At 41.2% G+C, this 21778-nt stretch overlaps 1 protein-coding gene across 7 annotated transcripts in view; it reads left to right on the forward strand.

Annotated features, from left to right (window-relative positions):
* LOC125453068 (protein furry homolog) overlaps nt 1-21778 on the forward strand; it is a 301124-nt gene that overhangs the window by 189545 nt on the left and 89801 nt on the right. For all 7 annotated transcript variants that reach the window (XR_009445855.1, XR_009445856.1, XM_059646706.1 and 4 more), the window contains exons 34-39: nt 1786-1954; nt 3810-3900; nt 10474-10559; nt 12707-12857; nt 18109-18212; nt 21403-21588. Coding sequence is in view for 5 of the 7 variants with exons in the window: in XM_059646706.1 (XP_059502689.1) it covers nt 1786-1954; nt 3810-3900; nt 10474-10559; nt 12707-12857; nt 18109-18212; nt 21403-21588 (787 nt within the window). In the remaining 2 variants the exon portion in view is untranslated. The remainder of the gene's footprint in view (nt 1-1785; nt 1955-3809; nt 3901-10473; nt 10560-12706; nt 12858-18108; nt 18213-21402; nt 21589-21778) is intronic.

Raw genomic sequence — 21778 nt, forward strand, 5'->3', positions numbered from 1 at the left:
TACCATTTTAAATCAATGCCCTCTCATTCTTTGTTTTCTCTTTTATGAGCTGGAACAGCTTCTCACTGCTTACTGTATCCAGCTAGCTCAAGATTAAGTGAATGAAAGGAAAATCAGGCAAACAGTTGCCATAAATGTACCATAGAAAATATTCAGTTTATTGCTGTTGACATTTTTAGGCATTACTGTGTCCTCCAAGACTTCAAACAGGGCTGACAAAATTGATCAGAACCCCAAACGTCAAAGACTGACAACACTATATTCATGCCATATGATCAGTAGATGTGTTAGCAAAACAAGCAATTTCCAGACTAAGCATCTACTTCAAGAGCCTAAAAATGATTTGGAGGTTCTCTTCAGTATGTACCAGTCAGAGTATCCAGAACTGTTATATAACATGCACTCTGCACAACTTTATTAATGAAGATGACAGAAAGCATTAATAGTGCTGACTATGTACCACCATTGCACACTAGTGTGATCGACACAGCTATGCCATCATTCTTTGAGTCATTAACAGTATTCAAAGAGGCCATTTGGCCAATCAAATCCATCCTAGATTCCTGCAGAGCAAAGCGGTCAGTCCCACTCCTTGCTCAGTTCTCTGCAAATGTCTTTCTTTGTTGTCCAATTTCTGGTCAAAGCCATTGACTGTTTTCATTCTTGTTACACTGCGCAAAGTGTCATAGTCCTGTGCACCTAAGATCAGCTGTTTTTAATAAGTTCAGACTCCTTAGTCCTCCCTTTCTACATGGTGGTTCACAATTGACAAATCAGTTTTACCATGGTCATACTTATGTTTAAATTCCATCATTGACTCATCCTTCCCATCTCATAACTTCCTTGATTACTAACTTATGCTGAATTAGATAATTGCTCTGATTTTGGCCTGTTACCCATATCCCTCCCAAATTCCAGTGACAGCTAGGACTTCAGCTGCCTAGTCACTGTGCTGTGCAACTGCGTCCAAATCTCTCGTCCTGCCTGACCTCCATTAAATTCCTATATGGGTTTCTGTGTGATTGGTTCTGTTTTTTCAAACATTTTCAGTTTAGAACAAACTGGCTGCTGGTAACATTTCTTTTGAGCCAACATCAGTTGAAATTCTCTGTGCTGGCTAAAACGTTTTAAACCCTCTTGATAACTGAAGAACTTCGAGAGACAGAGTTAAAGAATGTATAAAAACAGTAGGCTTCTGACACGAGGTGGCTACACTTAAAACAGTGATGCCTAAATTGAACATGGAATCTATGGTGCAAAAGGATTGAAAAAGATTAAGGAACAAATTAATACATGAAGCCTGAATGCTCATGAAATCTTTATCTTTATGCAGAACTTTGAAACCGTATTTAGACCAAGCAGTTAAGCTTCCAATATCTAATAATAGTCTGACTTGAGTTGGGGAAGCAAGTCAAATGGGTGGCAAAGAGAATGTGAGGTTCACAAGTTGATTTGCAATATAAATGAATCTGTTTATTGTACTCTTAGTGTATTTAACAGAAGGTTTAAGACAGGGTAGTAAAAAGTCAACAAAGATCTTTGTGGCTTCATTCTTTTAGGTAGTACTTGGGTTTTCAAATTTCTGGTCGCTACTGAGATCTTAGCACTCCGTAAAGACCACTTTTTTGACAACCAATTGATTTTTTGGTTATCACTCCAAATACCTCTCCTTGGACAAGTGTCTGTGATTCCTTACACTTACGTAAAATACATTCAAACTTTTCTGAGATTAAAAGCACTTCATGACATTGTTTTTGTAATAAGTTTGAATTTATCATGTTTCAGATAAAGAAAGTAGTAATCTACTTATGTCGTAACAACACTATTCAGACAATGGAAGAGTTGTTGTTTGAGATGCAGCAGACAGAACCTGTAAACCCTGTTGTCTTGCATTGTGATAATCCACCTTTTTATCGCTTCGCTGCAAGCAACAAAACTTCCACAGTTGCATCAGGTGAGACAAATGTTTTTAGTGGATCTTGAACTTCTCTAATTTAGTAAAAGGCTGCCATATATTGGTGTCAGCCAGTGTCAGCCTTGACTCAGGGATAACATTTTCACAAAATCAGATGGCTTGGAGATTAAGTTCCTAAGACTAGAGTTCATAACTTAGACAGCCACTTGTGTACTACATTGAATGAAACATTTTCTCTTGGAAGTTAGATCAAGCCTTTCAGCCATCAACTTATTAATAAATGCACAGGCTGAAAGGCCTTCTGCAGCTACTCATTCATTTGGTCTCTCAGTTCCATATTGAAACTCTCTTGTTCCAAGACATCCCTTTGCAGCTACACTGTTTTCCTACAAGGAATACATCTCTTTATGCTTTTCAATGCTCTCCTCTCTCTGTGCTATCTCCCCACTCTCTCTCTCTCTCTCTCTCTCTCTCTCTCTCTCTCTCGTGATGTCCTTTCTCTCTCTCTCTCTCTCTCTCTCTCTCTCTCTCTCTCTCTCTCTCTCGTGATGTCTCCTGTCTCTCTCTCTCTCTCTCTCTCTCTCTCTCTCTCTCTCTCTCTCTCTCTCTCTCTCTCTCTCTCTCTCTCTCTCTCATATGCTGACTCCCCTGTCTCTCGCTGTCTGTCCTCCCCCCCCCCACCCTCACCCCCCCGGGTTTTTCTCTCTCCCGTCTCGCGCGCGCGCTCTCTCTCTCACTCACTAATGCTGTCTCTCTCTCTCGATCTCCAGTGCTCTCTCTCGCGCTCTCTCTCTCTCTCGCTCGCTCTCTCTCTCAATCCCCCCTCTCTCGGTCTCCTCTCTCTGCCCTTTCCCCTTTCTTTCTCTCTCTCCCTCTCTCTCTCCCTCTCTCTCTCCCTCTCTCTCTCCCTCTCCTCTCTCTCTCCCTCTCTCTCTCCCTCTCTCTCTCCCTCTCTCTCTCCCTCTCTCTCTCCCTCTCTCTCTCCCTCTCTCTCTCCCTCTCTCTCTCCCTCTCTCTCCCTCTCTCTCCCCCCCCCCTTTCTCTCTCCACCCCCCCTTCTCTCTCTCCACCCCTTCTCTCTCTCTCCCTCCCCTTTCTTTCTTTCTCTGTCTCTGTCTCTCTCTCTCTCTGTCTCTCTCTTCCTCCCCTCAACCCCACCCCCAACCCCACTTCCTGTCTTTCTTCTCTCTCTTTCTGCTAATCAGTACATTGCTTGTGGTGAACATGTGTCTTGCTGGCAGCATGCCTCCGACCTTGTAAATTTGAGGTGACATGAAAATGAAAAACAAGCCCCCAACTGACTCCTGCAGATGGCCGTTGCAGTAACCTTGCTAACCTCATCACAATTTCCATTGCATTCCAGCTGTTGTTGAAGTACATCTGATTGACTTTTCATGGGTAAAATATTAATGAACTGTGCCCAAGTTTCCAATTACTATGCAATCCCATAAAACATGTTTAAAAGATAAATAGTTTAAATATGTATGTGCATCACACTGCCCATCGGAAACCAAGCCAAAGAGACCCAAGCTCATTTTTCTCCACATTAAGGCAAGGCAGCTGATTCTAATGTAGAGTTCAATACTATTTCAGTTTAAATGTTTATTTCCATTCTGTTATATTTGATATGGATATTTCTTGGTTCACTGATCAGTTTTTTAGTAACAGAAAAGTGTAGTCTTGCCTGAAGAAGGATCACTGGATCTGAAACATTAAACCTGCTTTCTCCACACAAATGCTGGCAGAACCACTGAATTTTTCCAGCAATTTTTCCTTTCGTTTCTGATTTTCAGTATCTGCAGTTGATCACTTTTAGTGTAGTCTTGTCATGTTGTTAATGCTATCCTTGAGTAACCTATGTCATTGATATTAGTAAATATATTTTTTGTTGCAGGGACTACATCTAGCACCAATACTTTGGTAGCTGGACAGGAAAGTTTCCCAGAAATAGATGAGGGACGAATGATGAAAGAAACTGATGAAAGGTTTGTGTAAAATCTGAAATCTCATCAATAATTTACAGACTTGGAATTAAGATTTGCTGTACTCTGAGATCATGCCAATGTAGTAAAGTGTGCTTGAAATTGACTAAGCAACCTCTACTTCATGTGAAAGCTTAAAGAATATTAGTTGGGGGGTGTGGAGGTTTCACTTCATAGAATCTCGACAGTGTGGACAGAGGTTGCTCAGCCCATCGAGCCTGCACGGGGCCTATAAAGACTATCCCACTCAGACCTAAACCCTACCCTATTCCCACATTTACCATGGCTAATCTACCTAGCCTGCACATCCCTGGATAATGGGAGGAAACCAGAGCACACAGCAGAAACCCACACAATCACCCAAGGCTGGAATCAAACCCAAGTCACTTGCACTACAAAGCAGCCATGCTAACCACTGAGCCACCGTACCACCTGCAAGTAAGAGACAGGAAAAGTGAAAAATTTGAAATTGATATCATCTAATAGCATAAGAAAGTCCTTAAAGCCAAAACGCTGTCTCCTGCTTTAAAAGGAGGAATGAGATGATCCAGGCATTCGACCTATTGTGAAAGTATGCCACAAAACTGTCCAAAAGGATTTGATCAGTTCATAATATTCTTGAGTTTAAAAGTGTAACAATAAGATTGGGAACAAAAAGTCAAAGACTACAAAGTATATTCTTGCATCTGTTTTCACAGTTAAATTTTATTGGAACAATCATAAGCATTTCCACCACTGAAGGAATCTGTGATAATTTGGTAGCATGTCACCACTTTGCATCATGCATGGCTTATCCAGATGCTCTCCCACTCTGCTTTAGGATTATCAGGAGAACCTACAAATAGATTATTGACCTGATTATAGGTCACATTACATCATACCTTCTATGATGAAAGTCTGGAGTGGGACTGAAACCTAGAGTTCCTGGCTCAGAGGCAGAGAAACTATCACTGCACTACAAGGTCCAAGTGGATTAGCCAAACTGAGTAGTAGAATTTGCCATACCAATTCATATTCATAAGTATTTTCCTGTATTTTGTAAATCAATGTAAAAGCAAATAAAATGGAAGTATTATAAAAAATTATTTACATTTTGCTAATTTTTAATCATATATTGATCTCCCAGCACAAAAAAAATGTTTTCTAGGTTCGCCATATGACTCTTATACAGCTTTAAATTTACTATGAATATTGCCTGCACGTTTTATACAATCAGTATCAGCTAGCATGAAAATTCCAACTAATACAGCAATCAGCTGCTTGTTGATGAAGTGAAAGAAAAATATCGTTTGGGATTTCATCTTAATTCATTCATGAGATATGAAATTGGTGGCAAGGCCACTGATTCTCATTTCTAATTGCCATTAAGAAGGTGATGGAGCACTGTTTTCTTGAACTGCTGTAGTTGATGTTTCAGCCACAGTGTTGCAAATGAGGGAGTTCCAGGATTTTGATCCCATATTTATAAGTAAATGCGTATTTTACTAGCAGGTTTAAGATTCTGCAAAAAAAAAACGTTTTTACTGGAGAAGTTCAACAACACAAACTTCATTTCCATTACACCATTTAATGGAAATAGATCGTCTTCCTAGGGGTGGACACAGCAAATCCTCTCAAATAGTTTGAGACAGTTCTTTCCTTGCACTTGTCTAGCATGTAAGTTACTTGCTACTTGTCACATTGGATGTTGTCCAAGTCTTGCTCTGTAATGATAAGGACTACTTCAATATCTGAGGAGTTGAAAGCAGTGCTGAGCATTGTGCAGTCATTTCCAAGAAACCCCCACTTCCGACATTTTGATGGAATTAAGGTCATTGATGAATCAATGAAGATGGTTGAGTCTTGAATGCACTCGGTTAAATGTGACTTTCTTGTCAAAGGCAACCGCTTTCTCAACATCACTAAAATTTCAGTTTTTTTATGTTTGGGCCATGGCTATAATTAAGTCAGGTACTAAGTAGCCTTGGTGGAATGCAACCTGAGCATTAACGAACAGGTCATTCCTTTGCAAGTCATTTGACAGCATTGTCAACAAACCCTTCCATCACTTATAGAGTCGTAGAGTTATGCAACACGGAAGCAGACCCTTCAGTCTAACTTGTCCGTACTGACCTGATACCCTAAATGGATCTAGTCCCATTTCCCAGCATTTGGTGTATATCCTGTTAAACATTTCCTACTCATGTACCCATCCTGCTGCTTTTTAAGTGATGTAGTTGCACCCACCTCCACCAGCTCTTCTGGTTCCATAAAAGCACTACCGTCTCTGTGAGAAAGTTGCCTGCAGTCCTTGTTAAACCTTTTCCCCTCACCTTGAGCCAGTCACTCTAGTTTTAGACTCCCCTACCCTGGTGAAAAGACCTTGGCTGTTCACCCTATTCATGCCCTCATGATTTTATGAACATAATTCTGTGAGATCCCCCCCCCACCCCCACCCCCACCCCCACCCCCACTCAGCCTCCAATGCTCCTGGGAAAAGAGCCTCTTCTTTTGGCTCAAATCCTCCAACCCTGGCAACATCTTTTATGAATCTTTTTAAGTTTAGCAACATCCTTCCTGTAGCCAAGAGACCAGGAATGAATGCAGTATCCTAAAAGTGGCCTCACCACCGTTCTGTACAGCTACAACACGATGTCCAACTCCTGTACTCTGTGCACTGACTAGTGATGGCTGCCTACCTTTCTGATGCTCAAGTGGACCAATAGGCAGGTTATTGCTGGATGAAATTTGTCCTGCCTTTTTATGGACAGGAAATACCTGGCAACTTTCCATATTGTTGGGTAGGTGCCAGTGGTGTAGGTATATTGAATAAGCTTGAATTGGGGTATGGCTAGTTCCAGAAGAAAATCTTCGATACTGTTGCTGGAATAAGACTTAATAGGGTTCAAAGTCTGAGTACCATAAGAAATTGGAAAAGGACCCGTCCATTCAGTCCCTTGAGCTTGCTCTTCCATTCACTAGGACCATGGCTGATCTAACATTCCTCACATCCACTAACCTGCCCTTTCCTGATAACCCTTAATTCCCCTACTGATCAAGACTCTATCCCAGCCTTAAATATACACAACAACTGTGCCCCGCAGCTCTCTATGGCAAACAGCTCCAAAGACTCTCAACCCTCTAAGAGAAGAAATTCCTGCTCATATCAGTCTTAACTTGGAGCCCCTTAATTTTGACAATATGCACCCTGGTCCTTGACACTCCCACAAGGGGAAACCTCTTTTCAGCAGTTACCCTGTCAAGCCTCTTAAGAATCCTGTATGTCTCAATAAGATCACCTCTCATTCTTCTAAACAGTACTGAGTGGAGTCCCAACCTGTTTAACTTTTACTCACAGGGCAATTCCTCCCAATCATCTTTATGAGCCTTCTCTGAATGTCCTCCAATGAAATAATACCTTTCTTAAATAAGGGAACCAAAACTACTCAGTACTCCTGATGTGGTGTTACCAGCACCCTGTACACTTGCAGTAAGATCTCTCTAATCTTATACTTAAAGCCTCGTGAAATAAGGACCAAAATTCCATTACCCTTCCTGATTATTTGCTGTAGCTATGTGCTAGTTTTGTTTCTTACACAAGTACCCTCAAGTTCTTTAGTGTTGCATCTTTGTGCAGTTTTGTTCCATTCTGTTCTTTTGTACTATCTTCTAAAATGAACAAGTTTGCATTTTCCCATATTATACTCCATTTGCCAATACCTTTCCTACTTACTTCATCTATCAATATCTCTCTGTAAACTATTTGTGCCCCTCTCTCAACCAGCCTTTCCATTTATTTTTGTGTTGTCTGCAAACATGGCTACAGAACATTTATTTCCTTCCTCCACATCATTAATATATACTGCAAACATTTGTGGTCCAAGCACCGATCCCTGTGAACCCCACTGAAAAAGAACCCCGACCCCATTTACTGTTTCCTGCCCATTAACCATTGATCCTTGGGACATAATGAAGCCCAAAATGACCAAGGAGACCTGTTCCAGCTCTTACACCTGCAGCTTGCCATCCACAATTATCAGGTATTCAACAAGCTGCTGGTAGGAGTCACCAATGCTCAGTGCATGGTCATGTCAGTAAACCAGCTGTCCTAGCAAGATTTATATTGAAAGGGACAAGATGAGAAAAAGTTTTTTAAAAAAAAGTATTGTGAATAAAATGTTTAAAGAGAATTTCCATCACCCAATGTGTCTCAGAACCACAATCTTGTAGTTCACCCGGCAATCTGGTTCTCCATCAAACCTCCTTCATGTAGTGCTCTGAGTTGAAACCACCCAGCACTCAGGCTATCCTCCTTAGGCCTGCTGGAAACATACTAGATTATTGTGGCTGTGTATCTAGTGCCCTCACCTGCCCAAGTCTTAAGGCTACATCTCTTCCCATTCTGCCTCAGCCTCTGGTTTACACCTATCCCTAATTCCCCGAGTGTTACGGCTATAGCCTACCAGATTTTGGGCTTGCTCCCTGTGGTCTCTCCCCACTGTCCCAATTTGCCCCTCCACCCACTTTCCTGACAGCAATAGGTTACCCAAAACTTATTCAACCTCCCAAAGTCACCGCTGTCTGATCTCTGCTCCATCCCCATTACAACTTGGATTTCTTGCTATTCTCAACCAGAACTTTGAATTAGCACAATTTCAGTTTTAACCAGCATCTGTGCCTTAAGAGAATGGTTGGGGAGAGGGTGCCAGGGGTGAAGGGCAAGTGTGGGAAACCAAAGGGGAATGTGCAAGTGGGCCAGAAGATGCAGGGTGTGGGAAAGTGCAGAAAGGGGCACAATGGAGTGTGATCAGGTGGGGATGAAAGGAGAGGCCAAGGCCTCTAATAATGTAGAACAATAAGAATAATTTCATGTTATTGTAATGTATCACAGTGACTACAACAATAAATATAATTTTATTAATGACATCATGATCACTGTCATTATTTGGCAATGTCAGACAATCACACTCACAACTGAGACTTTCTTTTTAAACTTGCACAGCTTGCAGCTGAGGCTTAGAAAATTTATGGTCTGAGTTGTTCCTTCTCTTGATTACTTCTGGCTCATCAAGTTTCTTTTCAGCTTATTTTCAATTATTTTAGTTGAACACTGTTGAGCACTTTAAAATGAATATTTTCAATTAACAATTGCTTGGAGTGCTATGTGATTCTGCTTCATGGTCATTGATTTCACAAGATTATTACAGATGTGAAGCGATGATTGAATGACTGCTTTGGAATGCATATTGGATGTTTTGCTCAGCACAAATGAGTGTGATCAAATGCTGTTGAGCTAAGAACGATACCAAATTTTTCTAGTAGGATTGGATTGGATAGACACCTGAAGGGAAGCATTTTTAAGTGGTGTGAGGAAAGGGGAGTGGCAAGTGGCATAGTGGGTAATGTCACTGAATTAGTTAATGATCTGGGAACATGGGTTTGAATCCCACCATGGCAGATAGTGAAATTTGTACCAGATAAAAAGCTACTCTAATGGTGACCTTTGTCAATTGTCATTAAAACACTTATGGTTTATTGTAGGAAAGGGAATCAGCCAACCTTATCTAGGCTATCCTACATGTGACTCCAGATCCATAGCAATGTGGTTTACTCTTTGCTGCCTTTGGGGCATTGGTGGTTGGACAACAAATGCTGGTATTGCCAGCAATGCCCACGTCCCCTCCCACACTCCCTCCCACCACTGGTTACACTTTGGGAAACCAGCCACTTTTCTTGCCTGCTGGAAAGTCAGAGAGTTGGGAGGGTGGTGATTTGAGGCTCTTTGGTGTCTGTTAATTGGTCACACCAGATAGTGCTTCCTTCCCCTTTCCTCATGGACAGAGCTCGCTCCTACCCCAAGTATACTGTTTTTCCTGTAGCCCTGGCTATAGTTTATTGCTCCCATCCCTAGCTCCTTCCTCTCATTCTGAAGTTCCTGATTCCTGTCTGGCTGTGTTGCAAAAGTCAGAATTATCAGGTAGTTTGTGAGCTGCAAAATGGCATCAATTCGTTTGGCATCTGCAGCTCACTGTTAGCATTTGAGGCTCAAACTCAACTTTTGTTTGGGTGTCTCACAGGCATAAATAAGTGGTACAACTATTTCTGGAGAAGGGTCCGAACCAGAAACGTCAACTTTCCTGCTGCTCTGATGCTGTCTGGTAGGGTAGTTTAGAATGGGTTTTAGCCCTATTGATTGAGTAGGTATGGCAGCACTGCCATTTTGAATCACTAGGCAAGACAGAAAGGAAAAATAATCCAAAATTCCAGATTTTTTTTACACCTAACTGTCATTCATTGTCCGTGCTGTAGAATACATAGCTGCACATAACTGACTGAGGGTATGGTTGAGAATTCAGGTTGGTTAACTAATGGTTACAAATTAAACATGTACGTAAGAAATAACTATTTAAATATGTTACATGTGTAATGTAACTTTAATTATCACTTTCGAAAGAGAAACCAAGAGGAGAAATTCGGATTATTTCTATTAAATGAAAACAGTCATTTTATTTTCATTAAATACTACAAGTTTTTTTAGTGGCTAAAATATCATGTTTTAAAATACTGTTGATGTACTTTTTAAAATATTTTCATTAGGTTCAACAATGTTGTGATAAGAGCACATTCTCGCCTCGAATCCAGGTACAGCAACAGTTCTGGTGGATCCTATGATGATGAAAAAGGTAAAAACTTTCTTGCTTTTTACTATTATTTGTTATTCTCAAACAGTTTTCAACAAGAAGTTGGCTAAAAGGGTTGCTTCAGCACTGCTGCCTTTCTACAAAGTAAATATTTGTTCAAGCTGAACCCAGCAATGCTGTCTATGTGCATGTGCCAAGACTGAATGCTAGTGTATGTTAAATGTTACTTGAAAAAAACTGGTTTCTCCCGCACATTGAGTATCTTAAGTAATTGGTTCCAGGATTTTCGCCTGACTGTTACAGTGGCTAGCACTTGCATATTTCCACACAAGGATCTATTTAGAAAGAGCATCCGGTACTCGATGTCACCAGGGAACTTCCAGTGACTGAAAAATTCTTTAGATGTTGTTACAGCCTGAAAAGGCCTCATGGTTCATCTATTAGTCAAATATCATTTCAACCCATTAAATCTGTGAAAATAAATCTCTCATGTCTTAAACATAATCTGTTACCAGAATAATCAACATGACAACCCAGAGATTAGCTCTCATCAGACACCAAAATGTATTTAGCAGGTCAAATATAAAATAAAAACAAGTGTTGTAGAATCTCAGTAGATCTGGCAACCCCTATGAAGAGACATTAAGCGAATTATGCAATTGTGTCTTTGACATGTGAATTTTGTGTTTTATACTCATAATGCAAGATTAAAAAGAGTGAAGAACTTCTCATTCCTTTGCCTATTGGAATAGAAGATGAGGCTTTTGGAGGCCATTCTCCTGCCTTGTATAAGTGTCTCTGTCTTTTTCAGGTTGGAACAAATGGATTCCAGCACCCTGGTTACACATGGGGAAACCAGCCACTTTTCTTGCCTGCTGGAAAGTCAGATAGCTGGGAGGGTGGTGAATTGAGGCTCTTTGGTGTCTGTAGATTGATCACTTTGGGCTTAATTGCTTGTGAGTCAGGAAAGTCCCTTCTCACTCAGCAATTAATGGGCAAGGGGGTGAGTATCATTTCAGGGTCAATGCGCTCATTAACACCCCCCTTCTCACCAGCTGTCCCATGACCTGCAGGGAGGGGCAAATTGCACCTTTGTGTTTTCATCTGGTTTTGTAATCTGTTACTCTGTACTGTGCTGTTGTACTAGAAGCCCAATTGCTTTCCTATTATTTGTCATTTGCTGACAGGTCCTCACCTGCACTTTTAATCTGGATAGCATATTACAGCAAGTGCGTTAGAAATTTTTCATATGTATTGACTTGCCATTAATTGTCAGAATCAGACTATGCTGGAATGAGACAAAACAGAATGAGTACTTGGGAAATCGAATGGAAAGTAGGAATTTGGTGCATAGCAGGGAAAAGGTACTTGAAACAAGGTTTTATTGGCAAAAGGGGAAAAATTGTTCCCCTTAAAAGGATCAACAACAAGAGCAAAGAAGGATGAGAGGTGACTTGATATGAGGCGTACAAGCTGATGAGAGGCATAGATAGAGTGGATAGACAGAGACTTTTTTCCCAGGGCAGAAATGACTATTACGAGGGGACGTAATTTTAAGGTGATTGGAGGAAGGTATGGGGGAGATGTCAGAAGTAGGCTGTTTGCACAGAGAGTGGTGGGTGCCTGGAATGTGCTGCCAGTGGCAGTAGTGGAGTCAGATACATTAGGGACATTTAAGCGACTCTTGGATAGGCACATTGATGATAGTAAAATGAAGGGTATGCAGGGTAGTTTGATCTCAGGGTAAGATAATAGGTCAGCACAACATAATGGGCCAAAGGGCCTGTACTGTACTATGCTGTAAGACAGAGATATAAGGTCAATTGTAAAACGAGTACATATAAGCTGAGAATTTGTCTTTAATTTTGCAGTGAGCACTTAGAATTTGGAACACACTGTGTGATGGAGGTAGGTTCAGTTGAGGCATTCAGAATGGCTTTGGGTGGTTACTTAAATTGAAATAAGATTCAGAATAATGGTGAAAAGGCAGGAGAATGACAATGCTTATTCAAAGAGCAGGAGAAGACACAATGAGCTAAATGGCTTCCTTCTGTGCTAGAACAATCCTGTAATTCTATAATAAACAGTTATTTTCTAACTGCAAGCTATTAATCAAATGGTCATTATCATCATGCACAGAATAATTTCAATATTTCACTGGAAATAATTTCAATATCATTAACCTTTAGGTGACCCAATGCCTCCTTATGCTACGTGGTTGATGAAAACTGCGGAGGCTAATGTACCACAGCCCCTGCCCATGCCTATAAATGGAGGCTGCTGGGCCCCCCTCGTGGATTACCTCCCTGAAACAATCACACCTCGTGGACCACTTCACAGGTTAGAAAATTGTCTTCAAAATGCTGTTTATATTTTAAAATTTATTTCTCAAGATTATGTATCAAAAGTTTGTCCATTTTGTGCCCAACTTAAGGAAGGGCAATTTTGATATGTACATGTTCAGAAAATGACTCTCCTTTCTACACAAGGTGACATTTATCAAGTCTTAATTTGAGCAGACTGATTATGTTCTTGTTATTTGTCCCTATTGCCTAAAGTTTGACTTATTTTGTGACAACTGTCACCGACCTGCTATGATCTTTGTTCAATTCAGTGAACCAGCGTGATGAGTGCCCAATATTCAAGGGAGAGAAGAAGATGCAGTTGTTGGGGTGAGACTGGAAATCTGAGGGAAAGTGAAGAACCTGACAAATTTAACAAGTTGAACTTTAAGAAAAGGAATGAAACTGGATAGACCATCCAATGTCAAGCTATGCACCGGAAATGTCAATATCAAACCCAGCAGTTTCAATGCTGCTAAATCGTCCTTCATACGAAATGGGGACTTGTCCCACACAGTAGCCAAGTGACAAACTGACATAGTCGTACACAGGGCAATACTTTGTAGACAATGTGCAGATGCCACCAGCATCATTCCAGATGCATACTATCTCAAAACAGGGCAAACCCAGTAGAGATGGTGCCATTAGTAAGGAGGGAACCTTTAACATTGACACAGGACTTCATAAAGATTCTTGGCACTATGATCAAAGATGGGCAATGGAACTTGCAAATTACCATTAGCACCAGTTGCCACACCTTCTGCCCACCCTGCACCAGCTGAATCAGTATTTTTGCCTATTAAACACCATATGGAAGAAGGACTGGGAGCAGCCAGGATATGAAATGTTCTCTTGGTTGGGGATCTTCAATATTAACGAGACCTCTTGCATGCTATATAGCATGTAATAGATGAGGCAAAGTGACCAAGATCAACAGTTCAGATCTAAGCTCTGCAGTCCTGCCACATCTAGTCATCAATGGGCTGGACAGTTGATCAACTAGCAAGTAGAGGAGCCTTCTCAAACAACCCATCGTTCATATTTGGGGAGCCCAACGCATCAATGCAAAAGGCAAGACTGAAGCAGTTGCATCCATCTTCAGCCAGAAGTGCAAAGTAGATGATCCATTTTGGTCTCCTCCTGAGGATCCCAGCATCCCAGATGCCAGTTTGCAGCCAACTCAGTTGACTCCACATAATATCGTGGAACAGTTGAAGACAGTGAATACTGCAAAGGCAGTAATACGGAAAATGGGAACTGTACCATTGGGCAGTCCACACCTGAACCATACTGGTTCTTACAAACTGCATAACTAGGCAAGTAGAGCAGATTTTAAACTAAGACGAGGGGGCAAGGGCCCAATTTTGGGAAGCTGTGATGAATCAAAGAGTGGGGAAAATGCAACAGAGGAAGGAATTAAGATGGCAAATGATTAACAGGCAATGATGGGAACGGACAGAAAATGCAGAACTAACAGCAAATCCACAAATACAACTGGATACTGCAACAATAGTAGACAAAACTTGAGGCACTGTTTTAGAATGCATAAAACAGATGAACTTATAGTACAAGAACAGAATTAGCTGGAAAAGCGCATCTGTGAAGAAGAAAAATCAGAGTTAATACAGAGAAATACTGGGGTCATGAGTTCAAAGTGAGAGGAGGAAAGTTCAAGGGAGATATGCGTGGAAAGTTCTTTACACAGAGGGTGGTGGGCGCCCGGAACGCGTTGCCAGTGGAGGTGGTAGACGCAGACACGTTAGCGTCTTTTAAGATATATTTGGGCAGGGAGCAAATGGACACAGACCGTTAGAAAATAGATGACACGTTAGACAGAGGATCTTAATTGGCGCAGGCTTGGAGGGCCGAAGGGCCTGATCCTGTGCTGTAGGTTTCTTTGTTTCTTTAATATTTCAGGCCCGGTGACCTTTCCTCAAACTCAAAGTACAAATTGAAATAAATAAGTATGATGAAATGGCCATAACTGAGATGTGACTATAGGATGACCTAGATTGGGTCCTAATTGTTGAAGGTTATGTGATATTCGGGAAGGACAGGAGGCTAGAAAAGGGTGAGGGAGTGACTCTTAATTAAATATGATGTTAGCACAGTAGAGGGGATGATTTTAATTCAGGAAACTACAGTATAGAAGCAGGCTGGGTAGAGATGAGGATTGATACAGGCAAACAGTCATTTGTGAAGGTTGTGTACAGTCCTCCTAACAGTGACTTCGTGGTAGGGCAGCAATAATGGGAGCTTTTCAAAAGGGTGCAGCAACTATTATCGGGGATGTTTACCTGTGTAAAGACTTAAAGAAATCAAATGGGATAAAGGAGTCACAAGAGGAATTTATTGAATTTTTGGGACAGTTTCTTAGCTCAGCATGTTAGGGAACCAACCAGAGAGCAGATTGTACTAGACCTGGTTTTAACTAACAGAATAGAATTAATTACTGACCTCATAGTGAAAGTATCCCGAATAGCAGTGACCACAAGATTTAATGTTACAGATGGTTGAAAGGAGAGAAGTGTGAATCCACGACTACAGCTTTGAATTTAAACAAGCACAATTATTAGGGCATGAAAGCAAAGCTACTGTACTCTAGACAGTACTGGTCACCATACTTGTGGAAGGATGTTAAAGTGATGGATGCATTTCTGAGAAGATAGACTTGGATAATACCAGGGATGGTCAGATTGCCTTATGAGGAAAGGCTAGATAGGCTAGCGTTGTGTCCTCTGGAGTTTAGAGAAGTCACAGGTGACTTAATTGAAGCATATAAGATCCTGAGGGGACTTGACTGGGCGGATGTGAAAGCATGTTTCCTCTTGTGAGAGAGTCTATAACTTGGAGGTGGCCATTTAAAAATAAGGGAAACTCATCTAAAATGGAGATGAGGAAACATTTTTTCTGTCCTGGGCTGCAAGTCTTTGGAGTTCCTTTCTTTAAAATTCAGTAGATCCAGAATCATTAAATATTTTTAAGGCATAAGTAGATAGATTCTTCATTACCAAGGGGATGCAAGATTGCCAAGGATGTAGGAATATAGAGTTGAAGTTAAAATCAGGTCAACCATGAGCTTTTTGAATGATGGAGTGGGCTCAAAATACTGAGTGGCTTATTGTTGTTTCTTGTTTGTATGACCCATGTTCAAAGCACCCCAAGCCCACTTGCAACAAGACCTGGGCAAAATTCAGCCTTCACCTGATATGTAGCAAGTAAATTCCATGCCACATGACTGCCAAGCAATGACCAGCTCCAATGAGGCAGAATCTGATCATCTAGCATTGACATTCAAAATTACTACAATTGTTGTATGTCCCACTATCAACATCTTTGGGGTTACTATTGACCAGAACTAAACTGCAGCAACTATACAAATGCTAAAAGACCAACTCCGAGATTAAGAATCTTAACCCATCTCCCATTTCCCCAATGCCTATTCACCATCTACAAGGCACAAGTCAGGATTGTGATGGATCATACACTGTTTGCCTTGATGGGTGAAGCTCCAACAACATTCAAGAGACTCAATACTACCTAATAAAGCAGCAGATTTGATTGACACATCTTCACCACTGATACATAGTGGCTGCAGAGTATTGTATGTACAAAATTCACCACAGAAACTCCCAAGGATTGTTTAACAGCATCTTCCAAACCCATGTTCTGTACTACCCAGTAGATCAACAATAGCCAATGTGTGGGTGTACCACCACATCTAAGTTCTCCACAAAGCCACACATCCTGATTTATCATTGTTCCTTCACTCTCACTGGATCAAAATCTTCGATGTGCCCTCTTCACAGAACTGGTATATCTACACCCTAAGGACTGCAGCAGTTCGAGAATGCAGCTCACCACCATTTTCTCATGACAAGACATGCTGATGACAGAAAGAACCCTTTTAGATATCTGCTTTGAAAACAAAACTGGTATTCTAAAATCCCTGTAAAAGTATTAATTAGACAGAGTCATTATTGTGTCAATAACAGAAACTGTCCTGTTTCAACAGCAACCATTGGTGAAACATGCGTTTCTCGAGATGATTTAATTATGAGTGCTTTCCTGTCTAACGAATTAATGCAGCAGGAGTTTTAGGTTGTGAAATGGGATCGTTTGCTCTGATTGATATTATTGTGAGATTATAGAAAACTATTCTTTCTTTGATCTGTTTTTCAATACCTTGTGTTTATTTTGACAGGTTTATAATGTGAGGTTAGGTAAAGCTTCTGTTATTGATTCCGTAATGGCTGTATCTGATTTGTACTTTTACATGGGTTGCTTTTTTTCAAAGATTTGGAAATAAATGTTCTTTTTCCATTCAAACTTTCAAGACTTGACTTTGTTATTTTGTGGTTTATTGTTTCCATAGATAGTGCATATTAAGTAAGTTAACATGAATGGCATGGAAGAGATGGCATTCGGAACATTCTGGGGAAGTTTGAAGTAGGTAGGGGTGAAGGGGTGTAAGGTGTGAATGCTAGAGGACCCGAGATGGCCCTTCTAACCTGCCACATCCATGCTTCTTCAAAGGCCGGATGCCCATTTTGATTCTACCCAACCTCTTCAGACCGAAAATAGTGCATGCAGTGCCTATTTTATGGAGCCAAGTCTGTTGAACTGGTAAATTTCCCAACCTGAGTTTCCAACTTCATAATTAAATCTCAGGATTATGAACTTCCTTTCTGACCTGTTGAGTATTTCTAGTCTCTTCTGTTTTCAGTTCAGGTTTCTAATATCTGTAGTATTTTGCTTGTTCAAAAATCTAGGCAGTATAATTGGATACAACTCATCCAACTTTCTGCCTGAAAGATGTAATCTGATTATTTCGGCTGTACACCCCCAGCAGTGTCTTCAAATAGTGCTTCAGCTGCCTTCAATGTGTTGCCAATGTAGAGTCAGATTGAAACCAATGTGGATTTGCATACAATGTGCTGAAATGCCCACGTTTAGGCAATGAACAACACAATGAATTCCTAGATTTCAGCAAAACACATGGCACTAATATTCTCCTGTCTGGGCCCAGTTTTAAATGCTGACTTCGTATTAATCCCACCTTCTAGCATAACAAACCTTCCCATCTAACAACCAAAACGCCGTCATTATGTTTTACACTCTAACATATCAGTGTTTTGTACAGTATCATCAATAACTGCATTACCATCAAGAAAGTAAACACAGCAGTGCATTCCCTCAACTGAGCTTGCTATTAGACAGTACTTACATTTGCATTTCTGTGGTAACAGGTGTAATATTGCTGTCATCTTCATGACAGAGATGGTGGTTGATCACAGTGTTAGAGAAGACTGGGCTCTACATCTGCCGCTGTTAATTCATGCACTGTTTCTGGGTAAGGCCAAATGTTTTTAATTTTAATTTGAAATTGTAGAACTATTCATGCAATTTTATAAAGATGCAAAAAGTCCGTATTTCCCAGTTAGGAAAATGCAGGATTGATAATACAATAATGGTAACCAATCAGCTTGTATGATATTTTAATGAAACTGTTAACCCATTTAGATATTACAGTGAATCACATTTATTATATAGCATTCACCCGATACATGACTAAGATTGCATTAACCATAACAGCAGTCCTGAATTTATTAGACTGGAACTCATTCAGTTTTCCTCTTGGTTTTTTCAGCTATTTTCACTATTTCCATATAGGCAGGTTTCCTTCTTGCACCATGTGTAACACAAAAATAAACTGTATTCTGTTGTTGAAAACAAAAGAAGTAAGCATACGTATCACAGGAGAACTACTGGATATCTAACAGGAAAAACTTAGATAATTAGATGATAATGTCAGATATAACAGGTGTATTTTCAACCAAATTTAAATAGTACATTATATAAGGAAGTTTTTGCAGAAATTGTGGGGAAGTTGCATTTTATCCTTAAGGACAGGTGGTTTAGGGCCATTGGGCGATAAAAGAAATAGTTAAATACCACACAAAAACCAGCCTCCCATTTCCTACAGACAAAGGGAGTGGCCATGGGTACCCACATGGGCCCAAGCTATGCCTGCCTCTTTGTAGGATACGTGGAACAATCCCTCTTCTGAAGCTACACTGGCCCTTTCCCCCACCTCTTCCTCTGTTACATCAATGACTGTATCGGCACTGCCTCATGCTCCCACAAGGAGCTGAAACAGTTCATCCACTTCACACATACCTTCCGCCACAACATTAAGTTCAGCTGGGCCATCTCCAGTACCTCTCTCTACTTCCTGGACCCCTCTGTTTCCATCTCTGGCAACCACCTGGAAACCAATATCCATTTCAAGCCTACCGACTCCCACAGCTACCTACAATACACCTCCGCTCACCCACTTTCCTGCAAAAAGGCCTTCCCCTATTCCCAACTCCGTCGCCTCTGCCACATTTGCTCCCACGATGAGGCATTCCACTCCTGGACATCCTAGATGTCCTCCTTTTACAAGGACTGCAACTTCCCCTCCTCAGTGGTCGAAAACTCCCTTGACCGTGTCTCTCTCGTTTCCCGCAACTCATCCTTCACACCCCGTCCCCGCAATAACAACCAAAGGAGAATCCCCCTCATTCTGACGTACCACCCCACCAACCTCCGGATCCAACCTTCATCCTCCAGCACTTCCGCCATCTGCAATCTGACCTCACTACCAAAGACATTTTCCCTCCCCACCCTTATGTGCTTTCTGGAGGGACCACTCTCTCCGGGATTCCCTTGTCCGCTCCACACTCCCCACCAACACCACCGCACCCAGTGCTTTTCCCTGCAACCACAGGAAGTGCTACACCTTCCCTCACCCCCGTCCCAGACCCTAAGAAGTTCACCTGCACATCTGCTAATGTGTGATATACTGTATCCACTGTTCCCGTTGTCGCCTCCTCTACGTTGGGGAAACCAAGCGGAGGCTTGGGGACCGCTTTGTAGAACACCTACGCTCGGTTTGCAACAAACAACTGCACATCCAAGTTGTTGACCATTTCAACTCCCCCTCACACTCCTTGGATGACGTGTCCATCCTGGGCCTCCTGCAGTGCCACAATGATGCTACCTGAGGGTTGGAGGAACAGCATTTCCTATTTCGCTTGGGAACCCTGCAGCGTAATAGTATCAATGTGGACTTCACGAGCTTCAAAATCTCCCCTCTCCCAGCCATCCCAAAACCTGCCCAGTTCATACCCACCTCCCTAAACTGTCCTCCCATCTATCCACTCCTCCCACTTCAAGCCCCACCCACATCTCGTACCCACTAACCTCATCCTACCTCCTTGACCTGTCATCTCTGGGCCAACATACCCCCTCCCTAACTCCTGCTTCAACCCCGCCTCCTTGACCTGTCTGTCTCCTCTCCACCTATCATCTCCTTTATCCATCTTCTTTCCACCTCCCCCCCCTCTCCTTATTTATTTCAGAATCCCCTTCACCTGCCACCCCCATTTCTGAAGAAGGGTCCAGAGCCGAAATCAGAGATAATGGAACTGCAGATGCTGGAGAATCTGAGATAACAGGGTGTGGGGCTGGATGGACACAGCAGCCAAGCAGCATCTTATGTGCTCCCAAGTTGCTGCTTGGCCTGCTGTGTTCATCCAGCTCTACACCTTGTTATGTCAGATTCTCAAGCACCACTATCTCTGTAACAATTTGCTTATTGACAGTTTTAAAATATACTGTTGACAAGCACCTTTTCCAGAATTTTGCATGCAACTTGACCTGCACACGCACACGTGTGCACACACTCACACGCATGCACACATACTCGTCCCATGAATTCAAACCCTTTTCTTCCACATCAATCTTTGCGCCAATCTGTCAGCTTTTGTGTCCCTTGAAAATCTACTCTAATACTCCTAATTTTCCCCTTTTAATCAATCCCTTGATCCTTTTTGCTGAATTCTAAATTGCTGCAAGTCCTCAGGCTTTCTACTTGCTTTGAGCTATTTTTGGATTCAATATTGTCCTTAATTTCTTTGATTAGCCATGGTTGGGCCAATTTTCTTGTCTTCTTTTGCCCAAAATGAATGTATAACTGCTGCAATGCATGCCTGTCTTCTTCAAATGTTAACCAGTTCTTGTCAATTGTCACACTTTTTACCCAGTCAATTGCAGCTTCTCAACCCTCGTACCCTAGCATTGTCTTTTCTCTAGATTTAGGATCCCAGTTTTGGTTTGGGTGACGACACTTTCTGCCCCAATAAAATAAATCTTTTGTGGTGTAGGCACTGTTTTCGAAAGGAACCACTTTTTTTCCCCAAGTCTGAGAGTAAATGATGGAGGCATCTTCAGCGTTTACTCTCAAAAGGCAATACAAATTAGCATCATTTTTATTTTGAATTGTATGTCAATATTATAAAACTTGTCTATAAATATAATGGTGAGGGACCAAGAATAAGTATGTACTCAGCAATCTGCAGAAGGTTTACTGAACCCAAAATGTTAAGTCTGATTTCTCTCCACAGATGCTGCCGGACCTGCTGAGCTTTTCCAGCAAATTAATTTTGTTTCTGATGAAGTATGTACTTAATTTATTTTCTTCATATCTTGATTTTAAGGTCTTGATCATTATCGCCCAGAAGTGTTTGAACACAGCAAAAGGTTACTTTTGCATCTCTTGATAGCCTTGTCGTGCAATGACAAGTTCCAAGCTGTGGCTACAGTTCTTCTGCTTAACAGAGAAGTCAGCGAAAGTAAAACTCTTACGGTAAAACCAGCTTACCCACCAGAATATCTCTATTCAGGTAAAGATAACATGAAATAAAAAGTAAACTCCACTGGTTTAGTTGCTTGAGGTAAATCACCAAATAAGTGTATTCTTAGTTTGCAGAATTGACATCATATATAATTAAAAAATGCTTTAGCATTCCTGTTAATGAAAGACATTTTATTATTTAATGTAGATCATTTTGAGGATCAAGTTACATTCATGAT

Source organism: Stegostoma tigrinum, chromosome 6 (assembly GCF_030684315.1).
Source record: "Stegostoma tigrinum isolate sSteTig4 chromosome 6, sSteTig4.hap1, whole genome shotgun sequence".
NCBI classification, from domain to species: Eukaryota; Metazoa; Chordata; class Chondrichthyes; order Orectolobiformes; family Stegostomatidae; genus Stegostoma; species Stegostoma tigrinum.